General features: G+C 38.1%; 1 protein-coding gene across 4 annotated transcripts in view; it reads right to left on the bottom strand.

Moving 5' to 3' along the window:
* The window catches only part of Dpr1 (defective proboscis extension response 1), a 335,719-nt gene that overhangs the window by 62,145 nt on the left and 246,516 nt on the right, over positions 1–27,058 (bottom strand). For all 4 annotated transcript variants that reach the window (XM_071726741.1, XM_071726740.1, XM_071726739.1 and 1 more), the window contains one exon: positions 3,115–3,334. In XM_071726741.1, the coding sequence (XP_071582842.1) occupies positions 3,115–3,334 (220 nt within the window). The remainder of the gene's footprint in view (positions 1–3,114; positions 3,335–27,058) is intronic.

Here is a 27,058-nt window from a genome sequence, read left to right on the forward strand (position 1 = left end):
CAGCGAACCACCACTTTCGAGCGGTTGGAAGGTAAGGTAAGGTAATCTCGATGCGACGAAATGAAACGATATCCGGTTACACGCTAATGTTATCGAGGAGCACGGAAGATTTATGCGCGCGGAAGTTCCAGGATTGAAAATCAGGTTCGTAGATTAGCTCCTCGCTTTAACGTGAAATTTGAATATCTCTTTATGAATGTGAATAATGTATGTACTATTCTGGAAATATGTGGGAATGCTATTGTCGGATAATATACAGTTCATACAAACTCTTCGTTTTATTCTATCTATAAATTTAAACTTGACTGATCTGAAAAAAGAACGTGAACTTTATTCATTTCGAAGAATTTAAAAGAAGGCAGACTTTTCTTTTTACGTTTAAATATATATAACATTAACAAATATATAGGCGCGCATAAAAATGTACCATCGACATGTATCACATTCCCGACACCATCGCTGGGAACGTCTCACTTATATGGTGACAGACTCTCAGACAGTTCCGAATTTGAAACTGAAAGCATGACGGAAGTCGCGGGCCGACAGCTGCGCGACAATTAATTCGCTTCTTGGGCCGCGGTCCCGTAAATTTGCCGACGCGGTGTGTAACGGCATATCGTCGTGACAATCGTCAATCACGTCCAAAAACGGACGCGCGACATCGCGCGGCGGACACAACGGCGACGGCGAACGCAATATTCGGACCGACACAAGCGACCTGGCTGAACAGCCAGGTCGTCCGAAATGCGGAGCATGTCCGATGCGTCTTCACGGTGCGCGGGCCACGTGACAAAGGACCCTGTTGTCTCGGATCTGCCCGAGACAATTAGAATAATCAGACGTCATGCGACGCGACGCCACGGCGTCTCGATGTCTACCATCTCGAATCCCTGCAGTCTCTATCGAACAATTCCAACCGGGTGAACCGGGTAACTTTTATCCCGAACTCTGAATAGAAAAATGGGACATAAACAATAACAGTAAACCACAGTGACTGCTTTTTTCGCACTTACATATATATATATATATATATATATTTAATATTTATATACTTGTCTCTCAAAGTGCATCTTTTTATATGTATAAGTTTAAAAATTTTAAATTGTTCTTTTCATGTTTTAAAAATAGAACGTACGCATACAGTAAGGAGATGATTTTTCGTGTGTTGCAATATGTGCGTTGTCTTATTTTAAATATTAAATTTCTTTAAACATCTTGCTATATAAATAATCATACGGCATTAATGTGACAAAAAATATAATGTGATAAAAAAATCTTAAAAATTATATAAAAATAGATTTATATTTAATCAGAACTTGAAGCATCTAAGTATTGAGAATGAATTAACATTCATATACTGAGCGTGAATTGTAAATTTTATGGGTAGAAAAAAAATAAATTTTTCATGTCACCATTGTCGCTAGCAAATGCTTTGGCGGTATGCATATCGCGCGTTTTTAAGGCGGTCCCATAGAGCCCGCGGTATCTCGAAATAAATTAATTTGAGCGTGGGATCAGTTTTTCAAAGAACCGCGACGACGTGTAGGACCGGCGGGACAACCACCCAACCCAGCACGCCATTATTTCTCATTATTTCCCCTGGGCGCGGGAGGGGATAAGCGGAGGACCATTTATTTATTTCGCCGGCAGCTCGAAAAAGATATGGTTACACCGTGTGCGATGAAATATTGTACACGCGACGGACGGTTCGATGAAAGAATCGTCGAGAAAAAAAAAGTATTTCGGTGAAAGACGACTGAAACCAATCGCGCTTGACGAATATTTACCACGCTTGATGAAGTCGCAAGAAAAAGAGTATCTGAACACGATTGATATTACATTTTAATTAAAGTAAAATAAGGACCCTCGAGATTAAAATAGGAAAAGACGGGGCTATCCAGGTCAGACGCAGATCCTCGTGCGTAAAATCAATAAACTGATTTATTCATCCTCTTGATACATTAATCCGATACGTTTCGGCTCAGTTTTGAGCCATCTTCAGCCGTTACAAAGTTAGTTAAAACGTTCTCAATTCCATATATGGTGAACTTCCCGATTCAACAATCAGAAGCGTGGACCAAAGGATCTATATCAAATGGTCCGAGAGCCGTGGAATAAAGAACAGTGTACAAAAATGAATAATAAGCGACGAGACTTAAACGCCTCATCGTCACGTCGCACAACAATGATGTGCGTGTAATGATGTGCGGTACCACATTTAACGATGTTGAATCGGGAAGTTCACCATATGGAATTGAGAACGTTTTAACTAACTTTGTAACGGCTGAAGATGGCTCAAAACTGAGCCGAAACGTATCGGATTAATGTATCAAGAGGATGAATAAATCAGTTTATTGATTTTTTTTACGCACGAAGATCTGCGTCTGACCTGGATAGCCCCGTCTTTTCCTATTTACATTTTAATACTTCATGACGTTTTTCAGCTATTGTAATTGTAGACTCGTCGGTCGAGCTGATTTCAGCGCGGCGTAAGCGTGTTACCGCGTCGCGAGCCCTTCGCCAAACAATTTTACAAAATTGCATTGGCGTGCATATCGTTCAGGGTGAATCCAGCTTTTAAAACGCGTCGCAGCGACGCCGTGACAAAAATTGAAATATTTAAACCGCGTTAAAATGTGACGGCCGCAAATATATGGCGCGCGTGATCCTTATTTTTTATTTATTCGACGTATTCGCCCGACTGGAGCCGGTGTAAAAAATTAAACAGCACTTCGTATAACAATATCACGCGGGTGCGCACGTTTATGAGAGTTTTCTCCCGTGCGGAAACGATGACTCTGAATGTGCGACAAGCATGACAAGCTTTTTTTCCATTTTGTCCATCGTGCGTAAACGAGTTTCACGTTAACCAAGTTTTTGATATTTAAAGTATAAATCGTAATACACGCTGCCGCGAGAGAGACGCGCTGTCGCGAGTGAACGAGATTTATTTAACGTTTACGAAAACGATTAATCACATCGGCAAGTCTTTGTCCGTTTTCTCTCACGTTATATATTAAAAAAGCAATTTTATTATAATCATTATTGAAAATATTTTTAATCCAAGCTTAATTACATTTAAAAAGTAGGTAAGGCTTAATTATTCATTCGTACCTCGACGTGAGGGCATCGCTCCATTCCGTCTCGACGGTTATGCGGGGCTCCGCTTCGATGTCATTTTCTGATCGCGGCGATGTCACCACCGCCTGACTTCCTCGGTACCAAGCTACCGTTCCCAGATCGTGAGGACCTTGCGACATGAGACACGTCAACGTCAGAAGACTTCCGGTCTTCACGTAGATATCCCCCGTGCCGATTATTCTAGCTCGCGCTTCTGCAACAGAAAAGCGATTTTGGGGTTAAAGAGCAGCATAGTAATTCTAAGAGCGTCCGTTAACTTAAATATTCGATTAAAGATTCTCTCAAGAGAAGACCCGCAAAGTTTAGAAACATCTTGCGCATGTCTCTGTTTACACGCCCGATTGAACATTATTGCACTTGCTTCTCTTCACGCGCGATTGTATATCGCGGGAGATTTTGCATCACAAAGTGCGAATGTAATTTTACAGGACACGGCGAAACGCAAACACATGAAACTGCGGCATACGGGAAAAATAAATCGGCAGAGAGACAGTTTTAATCATCGGGCGTTCGTTTACGCGAGTTTACACGTGTTGCGTCGAGCTGCTCGATAAAGCTATCGCGATGTAATAAAAGGTGCGTGATTAAGTTGAAAAAAATTGATGGCGAGCCACAGATACGGTGTGTTATTGCTGGTGCAGCGGTGCCAGATTAAAAGCATCGATAATTGATAAAACGCGATCAGTTACTTACGAGCGGTTTTATAATAGTTGCATCTGTGACGAGAGAACATTCTATATTCATTTAGGAATATTTATATAAATATACAATATACTTTATATTTATAGTCGCAAAATAAATTTCTTCTTCTTATGAGCAAGCTTTTAATATCTTAGCAATATCTTATGTTAGTAATGTCTTTGTATAATCTTTGTAGTATATCTCTTATGATATTTTAATATCGTAAAGTCGCACAGTATTTAATTCTCTTTCTTTTTACACATATTTATAATAAACTCTACTCTTTAACAGTGAATATCAGTGATCGATTTGCAAGGCGCATCGATGCATCATCTGTATAAAGAGACGCTCTAAAAAATGACGACAGTGCAGCACCCTGACGATGTTCGATCGATAAGTCACACAGCACGACTGCCCACCTTTCATCCGATGGATTGTCCTCGTCACGGTTGGCCGTTCGGATTTTATATCACATTGCGATGACCGGGCGCATTCTTGCCGAACTGTCATCCCGAGTCATAGAAGCGCGTCTCGATTCTATCGCAAGGAGGCAAAATGGATGTGTCGAATGTGAAGAAGACGCGTAACCCGACCTTGCGAAGCGATAAAGCGGGCATTCAAAGGCAAACCATCATCTCCACGAGAAACGACCAACTTTCGTACCAACGTCACAACATTACTAACTCTGAAATGTCGAACATCGAATAAACGATCGACACAAATAATTTTGTACTGTTCATAAATCATAAGTACAGCCACTATGGCACAATTAATATAATACATATAATCAATTTATCAACATTTCAATAAGGCTCGACTTGTCTATAATATAATATTTATTGGAATTATTTATCTGAAAGCAAATTTTTACTATACTAAACGAAATTTTACTATGTGCTATTTCATTAAATATTATTTTACTGAAATAAAAATTTCACTAAACTTTCATTAAAAATGATTTTGCTACTTAAAGAAAAAATTATGTAATCGCCAATTTGACACGAGCGAGAGAAAAATTTGCCAGCTATCAGAAATTTCTCTGAACGTTCACCGTCAAGGAAGTTCTTGCAGTATTGCCTTATTATTCCTGTTACTAGACATCATCGGCGCCATAACCAAGCAGGTGTCGTTGACGTTTCGAATACGCTGTCAAGACTAGGAGACGTAGAAAATTTTCACGACCTCCTTTTGGTCCGACACGATCAAAGAAGAAAACTGCGCCGCCTTCTTTTCTCTTTTTAATTATAAATCAATTTTATTTTCTTCAAAAAAAAAATAGGGCTATGCAAATGCAAATAAAGACAAATGTTTCATCGTATTATCTCTAATGTTTAATCTAGATTAATATATCAAGAAAATAGCTCGCACATTTTTTAAAATTAAGAAATACTTATTTGAAGAGCGCATTAAATAATGGTTAAATAAATTAAAAGTATTAGACAAATTTTTACGAATAAACCCTTCTGCCTTAACAAGAATCTAAATTTCATATTTTACGTAAGAGTCATACAAGTCGTACTTAAAATAACCTTTTTCACGTCGTCCACGTCTTACCGAAAATCCTTTATGAGGTTTCGATAAAATCTGATCAAGTTCTACTGAAAGATCGCCGTTTATGATGCAAAAGATGCGCTGACCGTATTCCGACAGGTCGTTTTTTTCCGTCTCGAAAGACCATCAGCTTTACATTACGCTGTATTGGAGATTAGTTTCTTTGTGACCCAGCGGCGCATCTATCTCTCGTTTCCTACTGTCTCCTACATGGTGTTTACGCTGTTCTAGATCGATACCTAGTCTACGACGGCATTCTGTACGGAGCAAGGAAGAAACGACTGGTGCTTCTTCGAAGTTTTTTGTACGCGATATGCAAACTTGAACTTACCGTTAATTCATCTTTGTATTTCGCGAGTAATATAAATCAATTTTCAATTTTCTGTTTTCTTTTTTTATAAGAAGAGATTACATATAATGGCATAAATTTTGTTAAATTATTTTTATATACGAATTAATTGCTAAATGGTTGACTTTTATATTGAATTTAAGTTCTTTGCGTTAAAATTTTCCAACGGTAATCTTAATACATTTCGCTTTCAAGATTCTAATTTTTAAATGTTTGAAATAAAATGCACGTATAGCAAACGCGGCAATATCCGCAACATCCAGAGAACAATCATTATTTTATTTTGTTCTCCGACACTTTTCATCCACTGCGTAGAAAGATAATTTTAACAGAAACCCAGAAAGTTCAGTTGCTTCAATGTATATCTAATTGCACCCGCGTTACAACTGTCAGATACATAAACACAGCCGGCTGGCGCTAATGGAAGTTCAACGTGGCAAATAATCGATTTCAGTTTGCGGAACATTACGATGATGTAGATTACACGAATAATTCTCAGTTCAGTTACGTATCAACGTCGGTCGGCGTACTTGCTAGGATAATTACTTCGACCAACTTATGCTCACGTTCACAATAATAACAGTGCTGAATTAACGCGTTTGTGCGAAAGACAGGTAATAATTATATATGCGGTCAGATATATATAATTTGCATTACATGTTATTTTATAGAAAAGTAGCGAAAGGAAAAATAAATATCTTAATTTCTTAACTAAGAAAGCCTTAATTTTGGTTTCGTTCTTATAACAATTCAAGAGTTGTGAATATCTGATACATTTGGATCTCAATCGGTATCTTTTCGAGTCTAATTAAAATCTTGAATGAGGATATTCGGTAATTAAAAAAATATAAAATGTATCATACAAAATTTGGCCGTATGAGTTTTATGTTATTCATATCTGAATAAAAAAAACTTGAGTATTTAATATATACGGTAATAATATTCTCAACGTTATGAAGTAATCAAATTCGTCTTGAAATCAATAAGAAAACGGTGATCGCATTTCACGAACTGTATTTCTAATAGGAGTTACTTTAAACATAACGCTACTTTTATGATTATGTAATTGTTGTCCAACTTCGTTAGCCGCATTTTCATTATAACTATAACATTATTATACAGAGATATGCAACACTGCGCTTCGCTCTGTTCAAGATTACGCGTTTCACGATCTCCGTTGTGTAGCTTTGTCTCCAGGTTGTTCATGCACGTGCTTACTATTCACTAGTAGGAGAAATTGTGTCGGGTCTGAGTGTCAGTACAGTAATAGAGAACAGATTCCAATTTCCAGCGCGTAGGAACAGGGATCCCTTAGATGTAGCTAATCCGATGTACGGAACGATGTACACGGATGCATGTATCAGACCGTTTAAGCTGCTTAACGTCAAAGTGACTCGAGGTGCCTTCAAGTAGTGGGTTCAAGTGGGTATAACTTTTATCATATGACACGTGTTAGTCAGAGACGGCTGCGAAAGATTCATTGAATATTCGCCGTTAGAAGTGCGCGATAATACCGATAAGACGTCGGCCGGCACGGCAATATCGCAATATCGCAAAACATTGCAGTACTTTCTAAAAGTTCTCAGTAAAAGTATTATTGTTTCAAGTTTGTTATAAGAAATTGACGAGCAAATTTCAAAAGTTTTCTACAGAATATTGATTCCAAGAAATTAACGCAATTTTAGAAACAACAATATTACGCACTCGATTTGATGACGATTTTCAAAACATGCTAAAATAATAATAGATAAATGCGATGGAATCGGTATCGTGACTTCTTCCTATGAGATATACGCGTGCTAAGAGATTCGCATATCAGAAGAGGTTGGCAAATGTTGATCCAGTGTGTCTAGAGACACACGCAATGTCTCCCGTCGGATTATATCTATTCGATCGACTTATCACTTCGCGATGGCAAATTCCTGGTACATTTATTTTATTCTCCACGAAATCCTCGTACGGTGAACCAATAAACCGGCAAAGTTTCGTTCAGACAAGCTGAATCGCGCGACGCATGGATTGAGTTCTCAGGTATATATCTGTCGTACTGCAGCTCGAATTCGTCTCGAACTCGGTTAAAGTCGCGCACAACCGATAGGCAAGTTTTCTCGGACATTGTTAAAGTTGAAAACGCAATAAATCTAGCCAATCTCCGATATAAAATGCTTTTTCAGTTGTCGGGAATACACGGTGGCCGAAATCGGGGATATTTTTGCCACTATCGACAAAGGCCAAGCAACAAAAATAATTCAACGATAAAAACAATTCTATTACATAATTGTACAGGTATTTGAACAATCTATTAATTATCATTAATATCGTTTACTATTGTTAATTAAAATCATATACTGGACATTGATAGTTTTAATAAAATGATTTGCCTTATAAATAGATGATTTTACTATAATATATTTACGATATAAATAAATTCAGTTGTTAGTTTTCTTTAATTGCTTCAACAAGATCTTTGATAATAATTGTTATTCGGTGCGTTTCAAATTTAGTTGTCTAACAATCTTATGTAAAATAAAATCATAATTACAAAATAAATTAAATCTTACGGTATATGTATGACCGATATGTAATAGCTTTTCTTTCCTTTCTTTTCTTAATTTTATTTCTCGCTATTGTTTAAAAGAAACTTACGTTACTTTATAAATATGAAAAATTAAGACATATATATATATAAGAAAGAATTAAAAAAAATCTCTAATAAACTATACCGGAATGTAATAAAATTTTAAAGAAAAATACAATATTTTTTGCCATAGTAAAAAAATATTTGCATTGTACGTTATAAAAAAAATATTGAAAACGGAACTATTTTCCTAAAATGATTTACATACATATGCAAAAACTATATTCTGTTTGCTTGTTTTAGTAGCTATCACCTGCACGTATCGCTTATGGAATATCAATACGAATCTACTATAGCTTTTACACATGCGTTTTATTTAATTTTTGTATCGGCGAATTCGAATTACAAGTCCGTTTGCCGTTCGGCATTTCGTCGCGCGGTGCGGCGGTTATTGTTGATAAAAATACACAAACGCCGAATACATTTTCGATGCGCTCGGCAAATGCGATTTGTCGCGGCAAATTGTAATCGCTTTACTTAACGTTCATAAACGACACGTTTGCGTCAGCGGAATTAGGAGTCCCGGCTGTTGAATTTTTAAAAGCGACGTTAATCTTGTTTTTATTTCATTTGCGTTATCACGTGATTTCGAGGGGCGCGCGTAGTATCGCACACTATCTCGCACGAAATTCTGCACGATTGCGGACGGAATCTTCTTATTTTCCTCGCGATGAAAGATGTAAGAGAATCACAGAAGTATTTTGACTTCGGTCAGCGGCTACGATTTATCGCCACCGATGCGGCAATAAATATCTATCGATTCGCGCCGCGATTGCTCCGTTATGGCGGTACACCGAGGGTCAGAGACCGGGAAGCTACACCGCGTTGTACCCCGCGCGCACATTTCCACGTCGTAAAATTTGGAATGCTGCCCGGATATCTGAGTTAAAGCTCAACTCCACTCTTTCAGTGGACTTCGTGGCGGAAGCGCGGAAAAGATACGCGGCATCATTTACTCGGCGACGAGATCGCATTCCGGATCCGGCACGGAGGATACTGCGCTTTAATCGATTTCGTTCCTTTCCGCCGAAGCGCGTCGCATACCTTCGGACAATAGAACGTACACACTCGACAGAAGCGAGAGAGGTATGACCTTCAGATTGCGTCAGGATGATCGAGGAGGAGACGAACCTTTGTTCGCTGCACCGTCGATATTCTTCTTCCTTTGAAGATATTTCACTGCTACATACAGAAACGATCTCATTTGATCTCATTTTGCATGCAGTTATTAATTTTTTTACTCAAGATAAAGTAAAAGAAGAGTGTTTCTAACTGGTTATACAGATAAATCGTTACTTATATTCAGCGAAATAGCTTTTCTCTTAGAATTTGTATCTTCGGCATTCGCGCGTAGTCTTCTTCTAATCCTGCTAAGGGCCAAAGCACATATGACAGTCGTAGTCGTGGACGTAAGTAATGCACAAGCTTTGGTGTATCCTGATCTGTCAGATCAGGGACTACGATCGTCGTATATCGCTACGCCATGTTATGTGCTTTGGCCCTAAGTCTTCGTTTTACGGAGAACGATGCGGCACGGGAGTCTGCGATTTCGCCGCGTCGATCGGCCGCGTCTATCGGCCGCGCGATAGACGCGCGTTTGTCTTCTCGAGATAATAAGCCGCGCGGCCGTGTTTCTAAGTTCGCGCGGCCGCGATTTAGCGGCGCGGGGTGAATTTATGCGGAAATCCGGGGATGGGCGTAGCGCCGGGAACCGCGGGAAGTGAATTATTCGACTTCGGGGAGAGCAGGCGGGCGGCCGGCAACTCCCGACGAAGGACTATACGAACAATTGTCGTTGATGAAAATCACCATCGGGCCGATTCGGCCCGGGTTCGACAATGGCGCGAGAGAACTCCCAGCGGGAGAATCCCGCGCGCAAAGAGGAGGGTGACGAAAAACTCGCGCCTGACGACGTTTCTCGTAGTTAAAGCTAACACCTTGGGGCAGTTTGCTAACCAGGGCGCAAAACGTCACAAATGCAACCAGGAAAAACTTTTGGGAATTTCCGCGACGATGATGGCGCGACCGGGACGCGCAGGGCAAAACAGCCCCAAGTGCGCTTTTAATGCTTTCACCGCCAAAGGCTACTTGCTACTCGAAGTTACTATAAATAGCTAGCTCATCCACGTCCGCTTGCAGGATAAGGGATCATTACGTTGAAAACGGAAAATCCTTCAAACGGGTTATATTGGTATGCGGTGGAGTGCTTTGCGGGAGAGATTCATAGCTTCGTAGATTCACCAGATACCGCCAGATCCGTAGATACGTAGATTTATAGTGTCAGAAGTTACCAAGTTATAAATGCATGAATTCATACAGACTATATTGACATTTCAGAGCCGCGGTTTTACCGACCGTTAGATTTGTAGACACACGTACACGCGCGCAACGCGCGCACACCCCGGTTTTTCTATCTTTCTTTTGTACATCAACTTTTGAGAAATGTACATTCTCACTGCGTGATAAAAATTTATCTACCGATTCTTCTTCCAGCATCAGAAAAACTTTACGTAATTTTGGCCGGTAAGCCAAGACTTTAGAACCACAAGTTATCTTTTATGGATTAATCGATATTACCAGTGTAAACTGCAGATTGAGAAAGAGAAACTTTTACTTCCTCTTAGAAAACCCGCAAACATACACGTACAGAGAAAGAAAGAGAGAGAGAGAGAGAAAGAGACAGAAAAAGAGAGAGTTCTAATCTTTTATTTACACAGAGAGCGGATAATAGTTCTTCTTAAACTTCACTTCTCAGCGATTCTTCTTCGCCGGCGTTAATTTATCCATGTTCGCGGACTCACGGACCGTGAGACCGCGCGATCGAACGTCCGGACGATTGGGGGAATCGTTCCTCACCCATGCAACGCGCGCGGGGAACAAAAGAGATGTCGACCGACCCTCGCGGACAATATACGGGGTGGCGAATAGCGGCCATTAGAAGCAACGAAACAGTAGGTAAATGCATTCTGGCGCGGGTACGCGTTGTCCAGTACAGAAAGGGCGATGACGTATACACTCATATACATACGCGCACGCACCGTCGCTTTCTTCCTCTCTCTCTCTCTCTCTCCCGGTATCACCCCTTCTATTTATCTCTCTCTCTCTTTCCCCTCATCAACGTTTCGTCCCGCTCTCCACCTCTCTCGCCTGAACAGTCGTCCGTGTATTAATTATCTCGTTATGTCGCGCGTTCCACGGCTGGTCCGTAATTTATGCGATCTATTCCGGCCGCGTTCACACTCTCCGCATTGCCACACGGCCATAATCTACCCCCGCCGTTTCGCGTTGCCGCGGATTTCTTCCGAGCTTTTTCAAATTTCCTGGCAATGATCGCATTAAATCATCAATTATCGCTAATTACAACGAAACTAATTATCTCTTCCAACTCTTCCAGCCATAAGGATAAAAGAAATATGTTAGATGTATCGTGAGACTTTATGTATCCGCTCTAATCTATCACAATGTTATAAAATAAATATAAAAAAGGTGATTATTATTTATATTGTGCATGCATCACTTATTACGTGCTGTTTTATATATTTTATGCATTCATTATTACTTTTCCTCTCCCAATTGTAAAAATCTTTTTATTTCAATGCCAATCTAATTGAACATAATGTACCTTCAGAAATGATTTATGTGTTAAAGTTTAAATCAAATAAATTGAAAAGAATAAGATCAAATTATTTGTACATTATTCAGTTTATTCAGTTTAACGATAAATGCTAAACAATTATTTCTGTTATTACTAGTCATTATTAGTTATTACTGCCTTTTTCTTTTAATCGTTATATGAAATTAATTTTATTACCTCCGCAAAATAATCTTTTTCTTACATCTGATTTTAAAAGTGAGCAACGAATCAATCAAATTAACTTAACACGATTATTTCAATTGATAGCCCGAGATCGCTTTAACTATTAAAACCTTCATATATCCTGTTCGATCTTAATTAGCAAATATTTTCGTCCCTGCTGCAAACTGTGTTTAAAAAGCTTCAAAAGCGATGTTAAATATTCTTTTCGTGTGCAGTTAAATCGGCAATTAAACCCGACGTTAAGCACGCACGCCTCGCTCGTTTCCAACTTTCGTAGGGCGGTCTCTCACTTTTTTTTCCCGCTCGCTATCAACTTCCGGCTTTCAACTCCGTTAAAAGTGTCGAGACGTGGGCTCACTTCTCGCGCAATCAAGGAGAGACAAGAACGATTCGTCGGATCGCGGCCGCTCTTGCTGGCAGTGATATACCATTTAACGTCCCAATTAGACGAGTTTACATTTTTAATTGATCGCTTAAGTTCACTCTCGTTACTCCCGTCGTCCGTCGCTGCTACCAAGGCAATCAGCTGCGCAAACAAACTCCGCTGAATAAAATTGTACGATGGCGCATGGATAAAATTCATCGTTTGGACTCCTTCTCTCATCCTTGTCACGTCCATCTTCATCGCCCGTTTCCTCTCGTGGCTACTTGCAAAAAGCGCCTTTTCAAAGGCGCCTTTACCTTTTCGCGCAATCAAGGAGAGAGTGTTTACTTTTTTCGCGCTGCGACTTTCGATTACAAAGTTTTATTTATCAACGAAACGCACTGATTACAACCGGTTAAATAAATTTCTGGTTAAAGAGTGTGTGAGTTACGACGTATTTTAGTTAAACGCTAAAAAGTTAGAATTAGAGTGTTCTATTAAAAATTTTGATAACTACTTAAATTAACGAACCTCCCTCCAATGACTTTAACCTTGACATATGTTGTCAAGAGTATCACCCTGAGTAACGTACAAAATGTTTTAGTCGTCGCTCGTTGTTTATTGAAAAGTTATTGACAAAGAAGTTTGAGAGGTATAACAGTTTGTGTCAGCGCTAAAGGAAGTAATTTGCTGATATGTGTACTGTCTATACACTGCACATATATATACATATATCAGCAAATTACTTCCCTTAGTATTGACACAAACTGTTATATTTCTTAGTTTTATTTGTTAATAACTTTTTAATAAACAACCTGCGACGGCTAAAACCTTTTGAAGGTTACTCAGGACAGTGATCTTGACAACATATATCAAGGTCAAGGTTGTTGGAGAGAGGTTCTTTAATGTAAATAATTATCAAAGTTTTAAATTAAAATTTAATTTACGTATGAATTCAATAGTTAAAGATATTTTATCGTAATTTTGGTAGCAAGCAGTGCGCTCGTAAAAGAAACCTTTTAAGAGGCATTTGTCTTTCCCTTTGGACAGATTTTCGTCAAAGTACTACTGCAAGTTCCTGCCATTAGCGGCGATTATACAATAGCTAAACTTATTACGTTGTCCATTAGTTCTAAGCTTTCGACTTTATACCCCGCGGAAAATCACGTTGGATATATGTGTGGTAAAGGGGAGAATGGAAGATGGCGGTGGGGAGTAGAAGAATGGGAAGCTCGATGAAATTACGCTTGGTCACGTTGCCCCACGGAATTACGTGCCGTTCACCGACAAGAATGATGAAAAATTGAGTAAAGCGATTGTTCGATACGCCCGGCAGTCAAAATTCCACTTCGATTTTTAACCCTACCGCTTGTCAGGCGGACCTTTCGAGCGAGATTAAGGTCAAGGGGTCGACGTGAACAAATAAAATGTTTCCAGATATCTATTTGTTCTGGCTTTTTTGTAAAAATTGGAAATACACCGATACTGCTTTCTGACAAATGGCGACGCTTCGTTAACAAAGAATATTACCTTTTTAAACGAGCTGTGTCGTCGTAAATGTCAGGACAAGAGGATAAATTCTACAGCGGCAGTCGTTATGGCGCGACGGTTATTTTATACGAAAAACAATTTTAACGATATCTAACGAAACAGAATTTTAGCATCGCGCCGGTGGAAGCATCGTTATATCAACGCCAAATGACTTTGCAGCAGTCGATTTACGATTATTTGTCTCTCGTTTAAATTGACAGTCCTTCGTCATCACAGAGTTATTTACTTACGTACTGGGCAACATGTTTCTCCTATATTCGGTACATGGCAGGTATCGGCGTCGAACAAATCGGTCTCGCTGTGTGTCAAGTTAAATAAAAAATAGAAAAAGGAAAGGAGAAAATGGAAAAAGAGAGAAAGGATGAAAGAGTGGAGTGCATTCACATCGGGTGCTCTTATTTGGAAAGTATTTGTTTACATGTAGCGTAATATTTCTCGCTCGCTTCCGTATTGAGCGCGACGTTACATGAATGTATCGATCGCGGTACAGTGTCACTTACACAACGGAAAAAAAAGATTCCCTTGCAGCGCAACAAAGATTCGATATCTTGGAGAAAAGATAATAAGGTCTCATAAAGAAGAAAGAGATAAGAGAGAGTATAATATTTGAATCATAGGGAGGAAAGAAAAAGAAGAGAAGACAAAGAGAAGATAAAAAGACAGGACAACACGGAGAAGAATAAGAAATAAAATATATAACAATATATATTAAAAATTAAAACTCACGCATATAACTTTATAATTAGTTTCCTCCAAAATAATTTAATGCATTTTAATATTGAATATTAGAAATGTAGAAACCGTCACTCGATAGCTTAAATATTTTTCAGTAAGAAAGAGACAGCAATATTCGGACATTAATTAATAAAAGACACGGAATACTGAGTTGGGTACATTCTATGCCGAGATGATATAGTGAGGAGAAACGCTACAAAGAACAAGAAGTCGGATGCGTAGTTTCGACGAAAATGCAAGCAATGCAAATGTTGGTTAGATGCCGGGGTACGAGGAGAAGAGAGACGAGAAAAGAGAGACGGGGGATGGCGAAAGGAGAGACGGCGGAGGCGAGCTAGAGCTTTTATGATTCGTCAGCTGCAGTCCCCGAAGTTGCGCGACGAAACAAGACTGACTTTCATGACGGCATTATGCCCGGGCGCAATATGTGCATCGGTAGTTTACGGGCGCGGTAACGCCGGCATATCTTAATGCGCGCTGTAAAATGAACTTTCAAACAATTTCCGGCGGATGCATCTAAGTTACGCCCGTTGCGCTTTTATTCGAACACTCGAGATATTGCGTTCTGGTGTTTATGGAGAACGCGCGCGTGCGGTAATAAAAGTGTTATACCGTGTAGCAGGCTCGAACGTATCGAGGCGGATTGAAATATAGATCCTGGCTAACTTGCTTTATCTTTTACGCTCCACGTGTCAATAAAGGATGCGTAAAATCGCGTGAACCGCGCAAGATAAACACTCCTCGATCTCCATAAAGCGTTGCAGGATTCCGCACGTATAATATGCACACGTTGCGTATAAATATATAACGATATCTATAGTAATAGATATTGTGGAGATTGTATTGGGGCTTCGTATATTTTATGATAAAATGTCATGCAATATTTTATTAAAAGAGAACGGGATTATTATTTGTTAAAAATGCAAGTTGCATGCGCGCGTTTGTCTTTGACGCGGCTCGTTTCTCGCGTGTGACGCGATATATTGGTTTTATGATTTCATTAATATTTATAACATGCAGCGTTGATTTGAAAAGTTACATTTGTCGACCTGTTGCGTACGCGTTGACACGCGGAGCGGAGGGAGCGTAGTAATGCGAGAATGGATGATTTGCGGATACCGGTGCGATATTTTTCTTGACGCGCAATTGCATAATCTACTTTACGATGGATGTAAAGCGGAAATCGGAGAAAGGAAATAAGGCAAATGGATTGAATTTCCCGGTTGTACGATAACTGCGACATCGAGTTACATTCCATCCATTATTACCATTGGCTCTGGCACATGTCTATTCAACTTGTACACTGTAATATTATATTTACATTAAATATGAATAAAATTATCATATTAATTTCAAATGAATACTTCACACTCAATTCATGCCCAGAACAATACAGGTAAGAAAGTGTATAATTAATTGTCTCGTTGCATAAGGACAAATGAAAAGAGAGAAGAAGTAAGTATTCGAAAATAAGAGATTGCGTTTAAATTTTAAACAGAGAAACGAAGAAAACTAAGAATTTCATTAAAAAAGAAGCGGTGAATAAGGTAGCGACCATACCTTCCACAGAGTAAAAACATAGTAAAAACATAAAAAAGGAATTATTATCAGCAATAATTATTAAATAAAGATAACAAACGTGCTCGCCAAAGAAGAGAATTTTAGCAGAGATCGAAACCCTCCGGTTTTGAAATTCATAATTACAAGCTTACCAATTATAAGTTTAATTATTTGTGCTATAAAATTTGATTAGTCACGCACAACCGCGCCCCAGATTCATACTGGCCATCGATTGTAATGTGTAATTAAATGCGTTTATATATCATACAAAAATGTTCTTGCATAAATACATCATACAGTATATAAAAGTATGCAATAAAACTCCGTATCTGATCGATTGGACAGAATTTCAGCTTTCTTATCTCGCCTAAAATTTAGTATTCGATATAATTCCCAGAAAATGCAACGTGTTGTTGCGATAAATGCGAACAGTTATAATAAAATACGACCGAGAAAATCTCAGTGGCCCGCGGCTCGCCGAGTAGTTATGGTCCACAGCTCGATCCTATACCTACGTAACGGCGCGGCGGACCAAGAACGGCGGGCCGTACTCACTGTCGACCGTATCTACTTTCTTGCGCGAGTTCACGGACGATAGTGGCCGATCCAGGTCGTCTACACCTACTGGTGCGTTTTTGCGACTCGACCCGGATATATGTACGCATTCAATGACTTTCAGATTCGTACGTTTTTGTCCGCATTTGCGCGCGCAATAGAGAGCATTATATGGGAGAAGCGCCGAGGAAAATCCCCACACACGTCGTCCGCTTATCTTTTTACATTTATCAGTCGAGAAACTTCTTGTTACGATCGTGCTATCAATGGGATTTTGCAAGAAAAATTCGTTTCTTATGTATTACTTATCCGTTACAAATTAATTCTGTCAAATAAGATGCTTCTATCAATTAAATTGTGACATCATCGACCTTGATATTTTAAGAATTTTAAGAAGTACTATTATTTTAAGAATATAATTTACTTTTTCACACTTCTGTTGATAATTTTCCATTTTAAACCCAGTAAGCAAGAAACGTCAAGAAACATTTCAACTACATTGCATTAATGTTAAAACGTTGCTGTAATGTAGTTAAAATGTTTCTTGATGTTTCTTGCTTACTGGGAATAAACGCTTTTACCGTAGCATTATATTTTTATCACTGTATTAACGTCCGTTTATACACACTTGTCTAAATGTGAATGTACGCAATATAATCTGTTTTCATTGTCATAAAGGTATGATAAATGCTACAATAAAAGCACGATAACCATAAATAAGTTAAACAGGAGAAATCACGTACTCGATGACACTAGCGCTCTATTTCGCTGTCATAAATCTCGCAAAATGTTCAAAACATCCTATCGAAAGGACCGTCAGAATCGCGCGTTACGCGAGAGATTAAAGAATGTCCCATCCTATATCTCCAAGAGCTATTGACGAATGAATTTTCGGAGTGAGAAGTGCGAAAGTTCGTTTTATGTTTTACCACGGTGCTGTTAAAACGACGCTGACTCGAGTAAGAAAGATCGAATGTTTTACTGATACGAAAATAGATGAGAAAGCCGAGGGTCTCGTTAAAAATGGGATTTGAAAAGTTTTTCGCCGCGACGGACTAGAGAGTTAAGGATCGATAAAATTTAATTAACAGTTGTGGTCTATTGTTAACGGAAAGCAATTATCGTTGAAAATAACGGAAATGTAATGAAAATAAGTGATATACTATCGCATTGCTATTCAGGAACGAGCTAAAATTATATTATACTGCGGATATAATCTATTGCTGCAAATTAATTCGTGTGTCATTAAATGCGTCATTGTCAATGAAACAATGCGACAAATCACTATACAATTTTTGAATAACAATACGCTCTTTCATAATAACGGGATACATTTAATTAGCGTTGCGAAGAAGATTGGATTGCATTTTAAATTAGTTTCTTAACAGTGCTCTGTATTCGGATTTTGGATAGTCTGATGGAAACTAAAAGATCCGTTGGTCGTTAGAGAACCGCTGACCCACATAATATATACATTCACCCGATGATTCATGCGGGACGATCAAATGAAGACCGCGTGAACTCGCTTTAACATATCCATCCATGAAAGCTTACGGGCACGGCGTGTAAGTTTGCGATGTTCTTCCGTGATTACCTCGTTCAGCCGGTGTCTTAAGGAACATATTCTTTCCGCGTCGTTGCGCGATACGATCAGTCAATGCAAGTCGTGTCCTGAACGTCTTGGCGGCTCGTTAATCTCCTCTCAGCGGCGAGTTAAGGAGCGCTGGTGGAAGTTGTAGGATTTCTTCTTCAAACACATTTCCTGGCAGGCAACGCCTGACCTCTTTCCTCGCGCTCTCGCGCCCGCGCGGAAGGAAATTTCCTCACGCAATATCTACAACGAGTTCGCGCGGGGATGCGATATAATTTTTACCGCGCCATAATGCGCAATAAAATATTCCTTACGCGGAGTTTCTTATCTAGAAAAGATACTCGCGGCGTCGAATTTAATAACGTCTCGCCGTCTCGTCCGTGAAATTTCGCGGAGAGACGTCGCATTTATGCGCTTGGTCTCACAAAGGAGTCTCGCAACTCTAAAACGAGATTCGATAGCGAGGACAGAACATAGATATCGAGGAGAAGAAGTTTAGAGACCTCCGCGCGGCATAGAATCCGCAGGGATACGAATGCGAAATGAGCACGTTTCAATAACGATGAAATTGCTATGGTAAACGTAAACGCATTAGCAAGTAAAGCTTGGATCAAAAGATTCGGTCAAATTTTATGTTTATGCTTGATAATTGAATCATGGACCTCGAAAATTTTTTTTAGAAAGATGTCATGTAATATCTCTGTTATCAAATTATCCTAATTTTTTCATTCTACAATGCATACCATTCTATTAAGAAATACCGAATCTAATTATAAATCTTACGTCATAAAAGCAGAGAAAGAAAGCAAGATGGCAATAGATATCGAGAAACGCTTTGCTTCGTAATATTTTCGACGAGGTGGAAGTGGGTTAATGGCTAGCTTTTGTGAAAATTATCATGGCGTTTCTAATTGCGGTTATATTGGCGCAGGTCCAGCGCCGCGATACGATCCTGCCAAAATGCTGATTGTGCATCGTGAGCGGTCATATGTTGAACAAACATATGTGAGTGCACATCAGATACATGTTGCAGAGATTACCCCGTCTGGTATTTGTATCATCCGTAGTATCTGTCACATCCACTTGTGAGATCCTGTGAAAATCTCGACAAAAATCTCGGCTATACATGTTTTCGTTTTATCGCGAGACCACATCACAAGCAAATTACATTCGGGCTTTTTATTTTTATGCCAAAATATAACTATACCGCTGCAGCGAGCCGATGTGCTTCGTTACTAATTGCTACCTCTCGAACAATACCTCTCGATGTATCATTCGGCTGTGGATGTATTTTGACGTTTGCAACTCACAATTGTAGATCTTGATTCCTTTTTAATCAATCTCATATTCCCGTTAGTTCGGCCACGCACTGGAGCTGCATCGCGTAATTTAGTTGGACGCGCAACGGACTTTAAAAACTAACTAGGTCAGGGTACGTGCAAACAACGCTGATTTAGAGGGAAAAAATGTTAGAGGATAAAATGCACAGAGAAAAAAATGATATTGTATCAACAGCATTAGTCTAATTGGAAACAATCTTGTTAATTCAATAACAGTATTAGTGAAACAAATACTTATTTTATTAAAACCAAAAATGACGTATTGAATTAACAAGATTATTTCTAATTAGACTAATGCTGTTGAAACAACATCATTTTTTTTCTTCGTGTGATGTGAACTATTGCGAATTTTCGTACATAAATAATAAATAATAGAAAATAAAGTGCGGGATAATGCAAAATACAATTTCACATTCCGAAAATATTTTACCACATAGCAAAAAAGCATATCAATATAAAAAAAACCATTAGCGTAAGCGATCAGTATAAAGAGTATATTATACAAACAATAACATAAAGCGTCGTTTAATCTTTAAGGAAATCGGGGGAATTGTTTCAATGAAGTACATTTTAGTTTCCGGAAGTTTGTGCGTAAAATAAAGCTTATATAAACGTCTATATTAAATTGCGATATGGGCAGAGAAAGGTTTCACTACTCCGAGCCAGCGCTTAAATGTGTTTACCTGCGGCAAGTTCTAGGCGCACGGGTGAACTCGTCCGAATTAAGAAGGGAGCTAAATTCGCACGTGCGCGGCGGCGCCGTTGCTCTTTGACGAGTGATCGTCAAAGGAAAGACGTACGAGAGGTTTGCAATTCATTCGCCGGGCCTTTGTAAGCCTTCATTGCGCTTCGTAAGCTAGCTCTAACTCTAGTTGATATCTGCCACCAGCGAAGCATTTCGCGCGTATCCCATTCGGAGAATTCGACGAAATTGCGAGGTCTCTTTTCTCCTTCGCTTGTGTATGTATCTGAATCGTATAAGCATGGGCAAATTTAAATTAATTATTATACGTTATGCTTCGTCAAGAAATACTAGCACGCGATAGAAGTGAGGTATTTAGGCATATTTTAAACAGAAAATATTTTCGAGGTATACACAAACTATAAGAGAATTTGTTCTAAAAGAAAACGACTCTGTCACAATTGTAGAACATAAGTATCGTCACAGATATTCTGCATTCTTTATATAATTCTCTTTGTGACATTTAAAATATTAATGTCATAATCAAGCAATCTTCCAAATCTCGATTAACCGTCAGATATGGATGACAAAGTTTATTCGATTCGTCTCGTTCGCGAATCTCAATTTTGCTTTTAATGTTCCAGACCGTAACGAGAACGCTGAGTTCATCTGCCGACTCTCGTGGGACGCATCCTGCGAAAGGGGGGAGGGATGGTTAGAAGGGAGGCTGGTTTTTGATAAAAAGTGTCATTTAACGGACCGTAGTGGCGCACCGTGCCCATAAACTCACTCCCGCGTCTTGCCAAGATTCGTGGCTGCACAATGACGCTCACGAACGCATTCATCGCGTTCTCTTCTCCCTGGAAGTTCCTCTCCCCGCCGGAAACTGCTACGTCGCGCAAAATGCTATGTCGCAACCACCTCACGGCAATAATTCGCAATATCGTCGGGTTGTCGCGCGGAAACAAATTACTGAGATATGATTTATCGTCGCGTAGAATGTTGCAATGATTATCGCGCGGATCTTGCGGCTTGTAATAATTAATTGCGACAATTATGCGCGCAAGTTGACCAGAGTGGTCGGGTAAGAAAGAATGCTGATTATTTTTCTCTGTAGGTACACCATTTAACGTCTAGATAAGTATTATCGTTGCAGCGTTGCATTTTTTCAGCATTTAGATCAGCGTTGCAAACGTGTGCTCGATATATTAGGGAAATGAAACGTACGACACGCATATACGTTTAATAGATCTGCGGATGCCAAATCGTAATGCAATAATCACAATGCTGGTGGAAAACCTAATACTGACATAATTGCGTCTAATTAATTTCGCACACAAATGAATCTCAGTGACGTGCGCAGCATTAACTATTAGTAAAGTAAATAAACCTGAATACGGAAGTTCCGCGCACATAATGACAAACGGCAACGGCTTATTACTAATCCTATGCGTGCACGTGGTTGGGCTAATTACGTAATCGTATTTATCTTTTCACGATTCTATTAAATGATGAAACAGAGAGAAATCGCCTTATCCGAATTCACTGCACCAGCTATTCGCATGGTAATACATGTGAAATCATACACGCGCTTAATTTTTTAAATAAAAGCATTAAACTAAGAAATTTTAATTACACGGACGTAAAATATATGAAAATTTGAAATACGGATAAACAAAGAAACAGCTTATAATAATTTGTAATAATTATGTATATTATTTTGAGCACATAATTACGCGTTGAATTTTCTATGGGACAACTCTCGTTGAATAAATTTATGTTAATTAACAATCGAAATAGAATCATTAATTATATAAAGTGCAATAGAGCATCCTTTGTACATATATATAAAAATTGTTTTCAATTTACGATATAGAGTAACACATTAATGCGCTTAATGGGAATGTACATAACGAGAAAGTAAACGGTCGTCATTGCCATTTTACGGGTTTCGCAATTTAGGATCATGACGCGATACATTTGCAAATAACAGCCCATTATTGCCGGATGTAAAACTACGCGTGGGTTAATAATTACTCGCATAATTTTCGGCAGCGTTACGCGAGGACCCCCTTGCCGATTTAATCTGCTGCGTATATTATTTATAGCGCGCCATTATATATATAGTTTCTGCCGTGAATTGCATCGCTGCGTGATTGCGTGCGACAAATCTCGCGGCACATTGACTCGAACATGAGTGATTTGGAGTGACGATCTCGCCGCGCCGGCACATTCGCGGTTTCAGCCGCGCGTTTTCCGCGTAAATCTCCACATAACGCGAATGCTTAAATCACGCTTGGTAATCATCGTTGCGACGGCCATTATGAGCACGACTGTTCGTATACAGTGGTCGGGGCTCGCTATCTAAAAACGGCTTGCGTGACCACTCCAATTTTTCGTCGGCACACAATAATTGACTATAGAGCCTCCAGGAGGAATAAAGAATACAGAAATAAAGTTCGCATTCCTCATTTTCTTCGATATTAAGTTAGGAATAGTTTTATTCTTGCATACACAGTAAAAAATCGTGCGTCCAAATGTTAAAATTTTCTTGTGTTACCAAGATTTGACTATTATTTCAATGTAAAATTAACATACAACAGCTATGTTATTATTTTCGTAACATTTTCATGTGTTATATTTATGTCAACGTGATAACTAACACTTTATGTATGTCATTTAGAAATTGAATATTATTTTGAGTTCTTTTAACATAATTATTTCAAAAAATCAACACGTCTTAAAGTTATTTTAACATAAACAAAAGTTAAAGTAAATCTTCAAATAATCGTAAACTTTGACATATAAAATAATCAAATTTACTAAAATATGTGTTAATATAACTCAAAATAAAATGTATAATATACATTTCGTAAGAGTTACATTAAATCAGACGGAGCAAAATGTTATATCGACATTTTGTACAAGTTATTTTTACATTATACTTAAAGTTAAAAGAACACATATAAATGTAAAATATAGTGTCAATAAATTAACATTTCTAATTTGTCAACAAGTAACACACGATGAATGAGTTATTTTAACATAAAATTTAGAGTGGACTTTCTGGGACATTTGAAAAATGTTACAATTAACATTTTATTTTTTACTGTGTATCCGCATTATTTCTCAAAATACACACAAATAAACAATGTTTCACAAGTAATTAATATTTTTAATTAAATTTTAAATAGAAAAATAGAAATATTTTACGAAAATTTTTATATATGAATTTATCGAAAGTTCACATTTTTTTCCAATTTATTACAAATCATAGAAAATGAAGAATTTAAAGGTATTTCGTATTTCTGTGCATTTTATTTATATAAACATTATAAACCATTTTAAAATAATTATATTTGGAACCAAAATAAAGTAGCAGAAACCGACTTTATTGTACGCATTCTTGGGTTTTTTCAGTTAAGACTTGTAGAGTGCTTGGTAAATCGCTGTAAATGAAAGTAATTAAACTTTTTACGAGAAGCAGAAACTTAACTTAAAATCCAACTGTGTTCTCACCGGTGCCGCGAGAATGTCGGCACCGTGAACAATTAAGAATAGCATTGGCTTGTCAGGAAAAAAGTTCTTAGTTTTAACATTATTTGATGAATTGTTTAATGCTTCGACCATGGTTTCTAAATCGCTTCGAAAAAGTAATTCAGTATTGTACAATTGTATTATAAACATAAAACATAAATATTTTAATAAACTAATAAATTTTTTAATTATTTCTTCAATTAATAGCTAAAAAATTAAAGCGCTAAATGATATAAATTCTTTGAGCGCATAATTATCTATATTATATTCTTTATTGAACTCTTTTTTTAAAGTTGATCCGTATATATTTTTGTCCACGACAACTTTGATTACGCGTTATAGAACGTCAATTCCAGTCGGAGTACGTTAGCGCAGGTTAATTAACACTCGAACCGAGCTCCTACGCAATTTTTCGGGAAAGCCGAGAGGGCACTCGATTTTTTGGAGGCATGACGCGGGGACGCGGGGGCGAAACGAGAATGGCGAACTTATACGCGGAAATTGCTGTGGGCACGTAACGAAATTTGTCAGGAGATGAGATTTTCAGCGGGGGCAGTTATGTTCACCGCGAGAATAAATGGCGGCTCTGTGGAAAACGAGTTCTCTGTGGCTGCTAACAATAAAGACAGAAAGAGAGAAAGATAAAAGAAAGGGGCCTGTCCGTTCCGCGATGGTGACGGAGATTCCTGAATAAGTTCTTAAATTTCCGCCAGTGGAGGACAGACAAGGCGTTCGTAAGCGTAGAATACGAGAGGAGCTCTCTCTACTCCGTTTCAGCTTCCCTTCAAGTTCTGATCGAATTTGTGGAATGGCCGGATGGCAATTGCTCCCGCGATTAACAACGGAACGATACTACGAGGATGCTAACGAAGAAGAAAGAATCGCGCCGTATACACGGCTCTGAAAAGAACTCTCGTTTGGTTGAGAAGATACGGAAACTAAGTTAAGATGTCGTATATATAGACGTAAGTATATACAAGGTATGTAAAAAATATTATATAATAAATAATAATAAAATAGATAAATATATTTTATAAACAATATACATATATGTATATACAGATTAAAAAATATTTATCCATTTTATTATTACTTATTATATAATATTTTTATAAGTAAAGGCTTTCATTAGTGGAAATCAATGTAGACATTTTTTTGTTGAGATAAGATGCATAAAAAATGCAACTTTCGATTGCCTTTTCGCGAAATTTTGATACAAAGATTCATTAAGATTCGGTCATCGAGCACGTTTTAATCGCGTGCCGGAATGACCGTTTGATAATAATTACCGTTATATGCGGTAGTATTAGGAGACTACTTTGTTACACCGATTAGAGAAGAGAGCCAACGAAGGAATTAAGGTGCTCCGCTTTATGTTTGTTTTACTTCATAACGGGAGATTTGATGCTTTGTTCGCGCGTTAATCCTTTATTCCAACATCTTTAATAAGCCTCTAAGAATTAACGGTAAGATGAACGGATCGTGCAAGCATGGCGCACAATATGTTATGCAAGAAGTTACATGTTATAAGGAACGACAACGAAGTTTTTACGGTATAATGTAGTCATTAATAATGTTCTTATAAAGAACATACCGTCATTATTAAATGTCAACGTTATTTTAATAACGTAAAATGCAAAATACACCCATTCTCTTTTCAGAGAAAATTCTACGTTAGTTGTTCCCGATTTTAGGAAGCATAAATAATTGATACATTTTAGAAAAAAAAAATCATTAAACAGATCTTCTTTATATCTGTAAATGATGTAATCAATCCTAAATTTTATATGTTAATAATTTAGTTTCCTTGGTATTACTATTAATTACACATACATGGATCTCTTTTTTCGAATTCGGTAATAATATCAACGCACATGTACCAGAGCACGATATTATAAATTTTATATATATATATATATATATATATATATATATATAAAGGATTAAAAGAGAATTCATCTTTTTTTTAAAGCAAGAGGATTCATCTTTCGTAATGGAGGTGTCGGAGGAAGTAAAATTTACTTCATATTTTCACATGAAGCGAATTTTATTCTTTGTTTAAGAACTCTCGCGGTGAAGCGTCGCCATCGTCAACAAAGACGTTGTATTGTTATGCAAAAGGTAGATACCGTGTATACTCAAAAAAGATTCGCGGCGCGCTTTAACGTCGTTATGGGAGCTCTTGGGTTATTAATCGAAGAGTTTTTTTCCGAAGAGGTCATTGCATAGACGCTAGAAAGAGTCCGGGTGAGATGATAATTATTACACTACCTTCAGCCTGTAACCTGGATTTTATTGCGCGGGCGCTTTATTAAATTGATTGGAGGAGGAAAGAAAAGATGCGGAAATTCTTGCATGAGCATATCGCGCCATTCAGAAACTCCATTCGCTTAAAACTGCGCTGTCTCGCGTAATTTGCCTCATGAATGTGCGAGCGGCGAAGTGTCTGACCCGCTTAAAATGGGAACTCGAATTTTTTTTCCTTGCAAAAGCGGCCAGGTATTCTGCTGAAGGACGACAGAATGTCGATAATAAAAAATCGAAGATAGAGGGGACCTTATCAATTTATCAGTGTCTTGCAAAATCTTGTACAATAGCAATAGTCCTGTAAAAATATGTATTAATTAATATTGTGCCGATTCTCTAAATAGTAGCAATGACGATAAATATTAAAGAGAAATATATTTTAAATCTCAAATAACTCGAGATTTTCAGATAAAGATTTCGTCTTGTTTTGTCGGTCGATACCCTTTAATTTTAATGATCAAATATTTAATTAACCGCGTGATCTTTTACAGTGCTATCTTGAAATCTATTACTATATATTACTATATACTATATAAATACTATTTTTGACGAGAAACACGACTGATATAGAATAGATTCCAAAACTTACGAACAAAATCTTGCGAGCGGAATTGAAATTTAACACGATTCTTTGTAGGGGCCAAAAAGATCGAGGTCAA

This window comes from Temnothorax nylanderi, unplaced genomic scaffold (genome assembly GCF_030848795.1).
Source record: "Temnothorax nylanderi isolate EJ_2023f unplaced genomic scaffold, tnyl_v1.0 TNYL_tig0010_pilon, whole genome shotgun sequence".
Taxonomy (NCBI): Eukaryota; Metazoa; Arthropoda; class Insecta; order Hymenoptera; family Formicidae; genus Temnothorax; species Temnothorax nylanderi.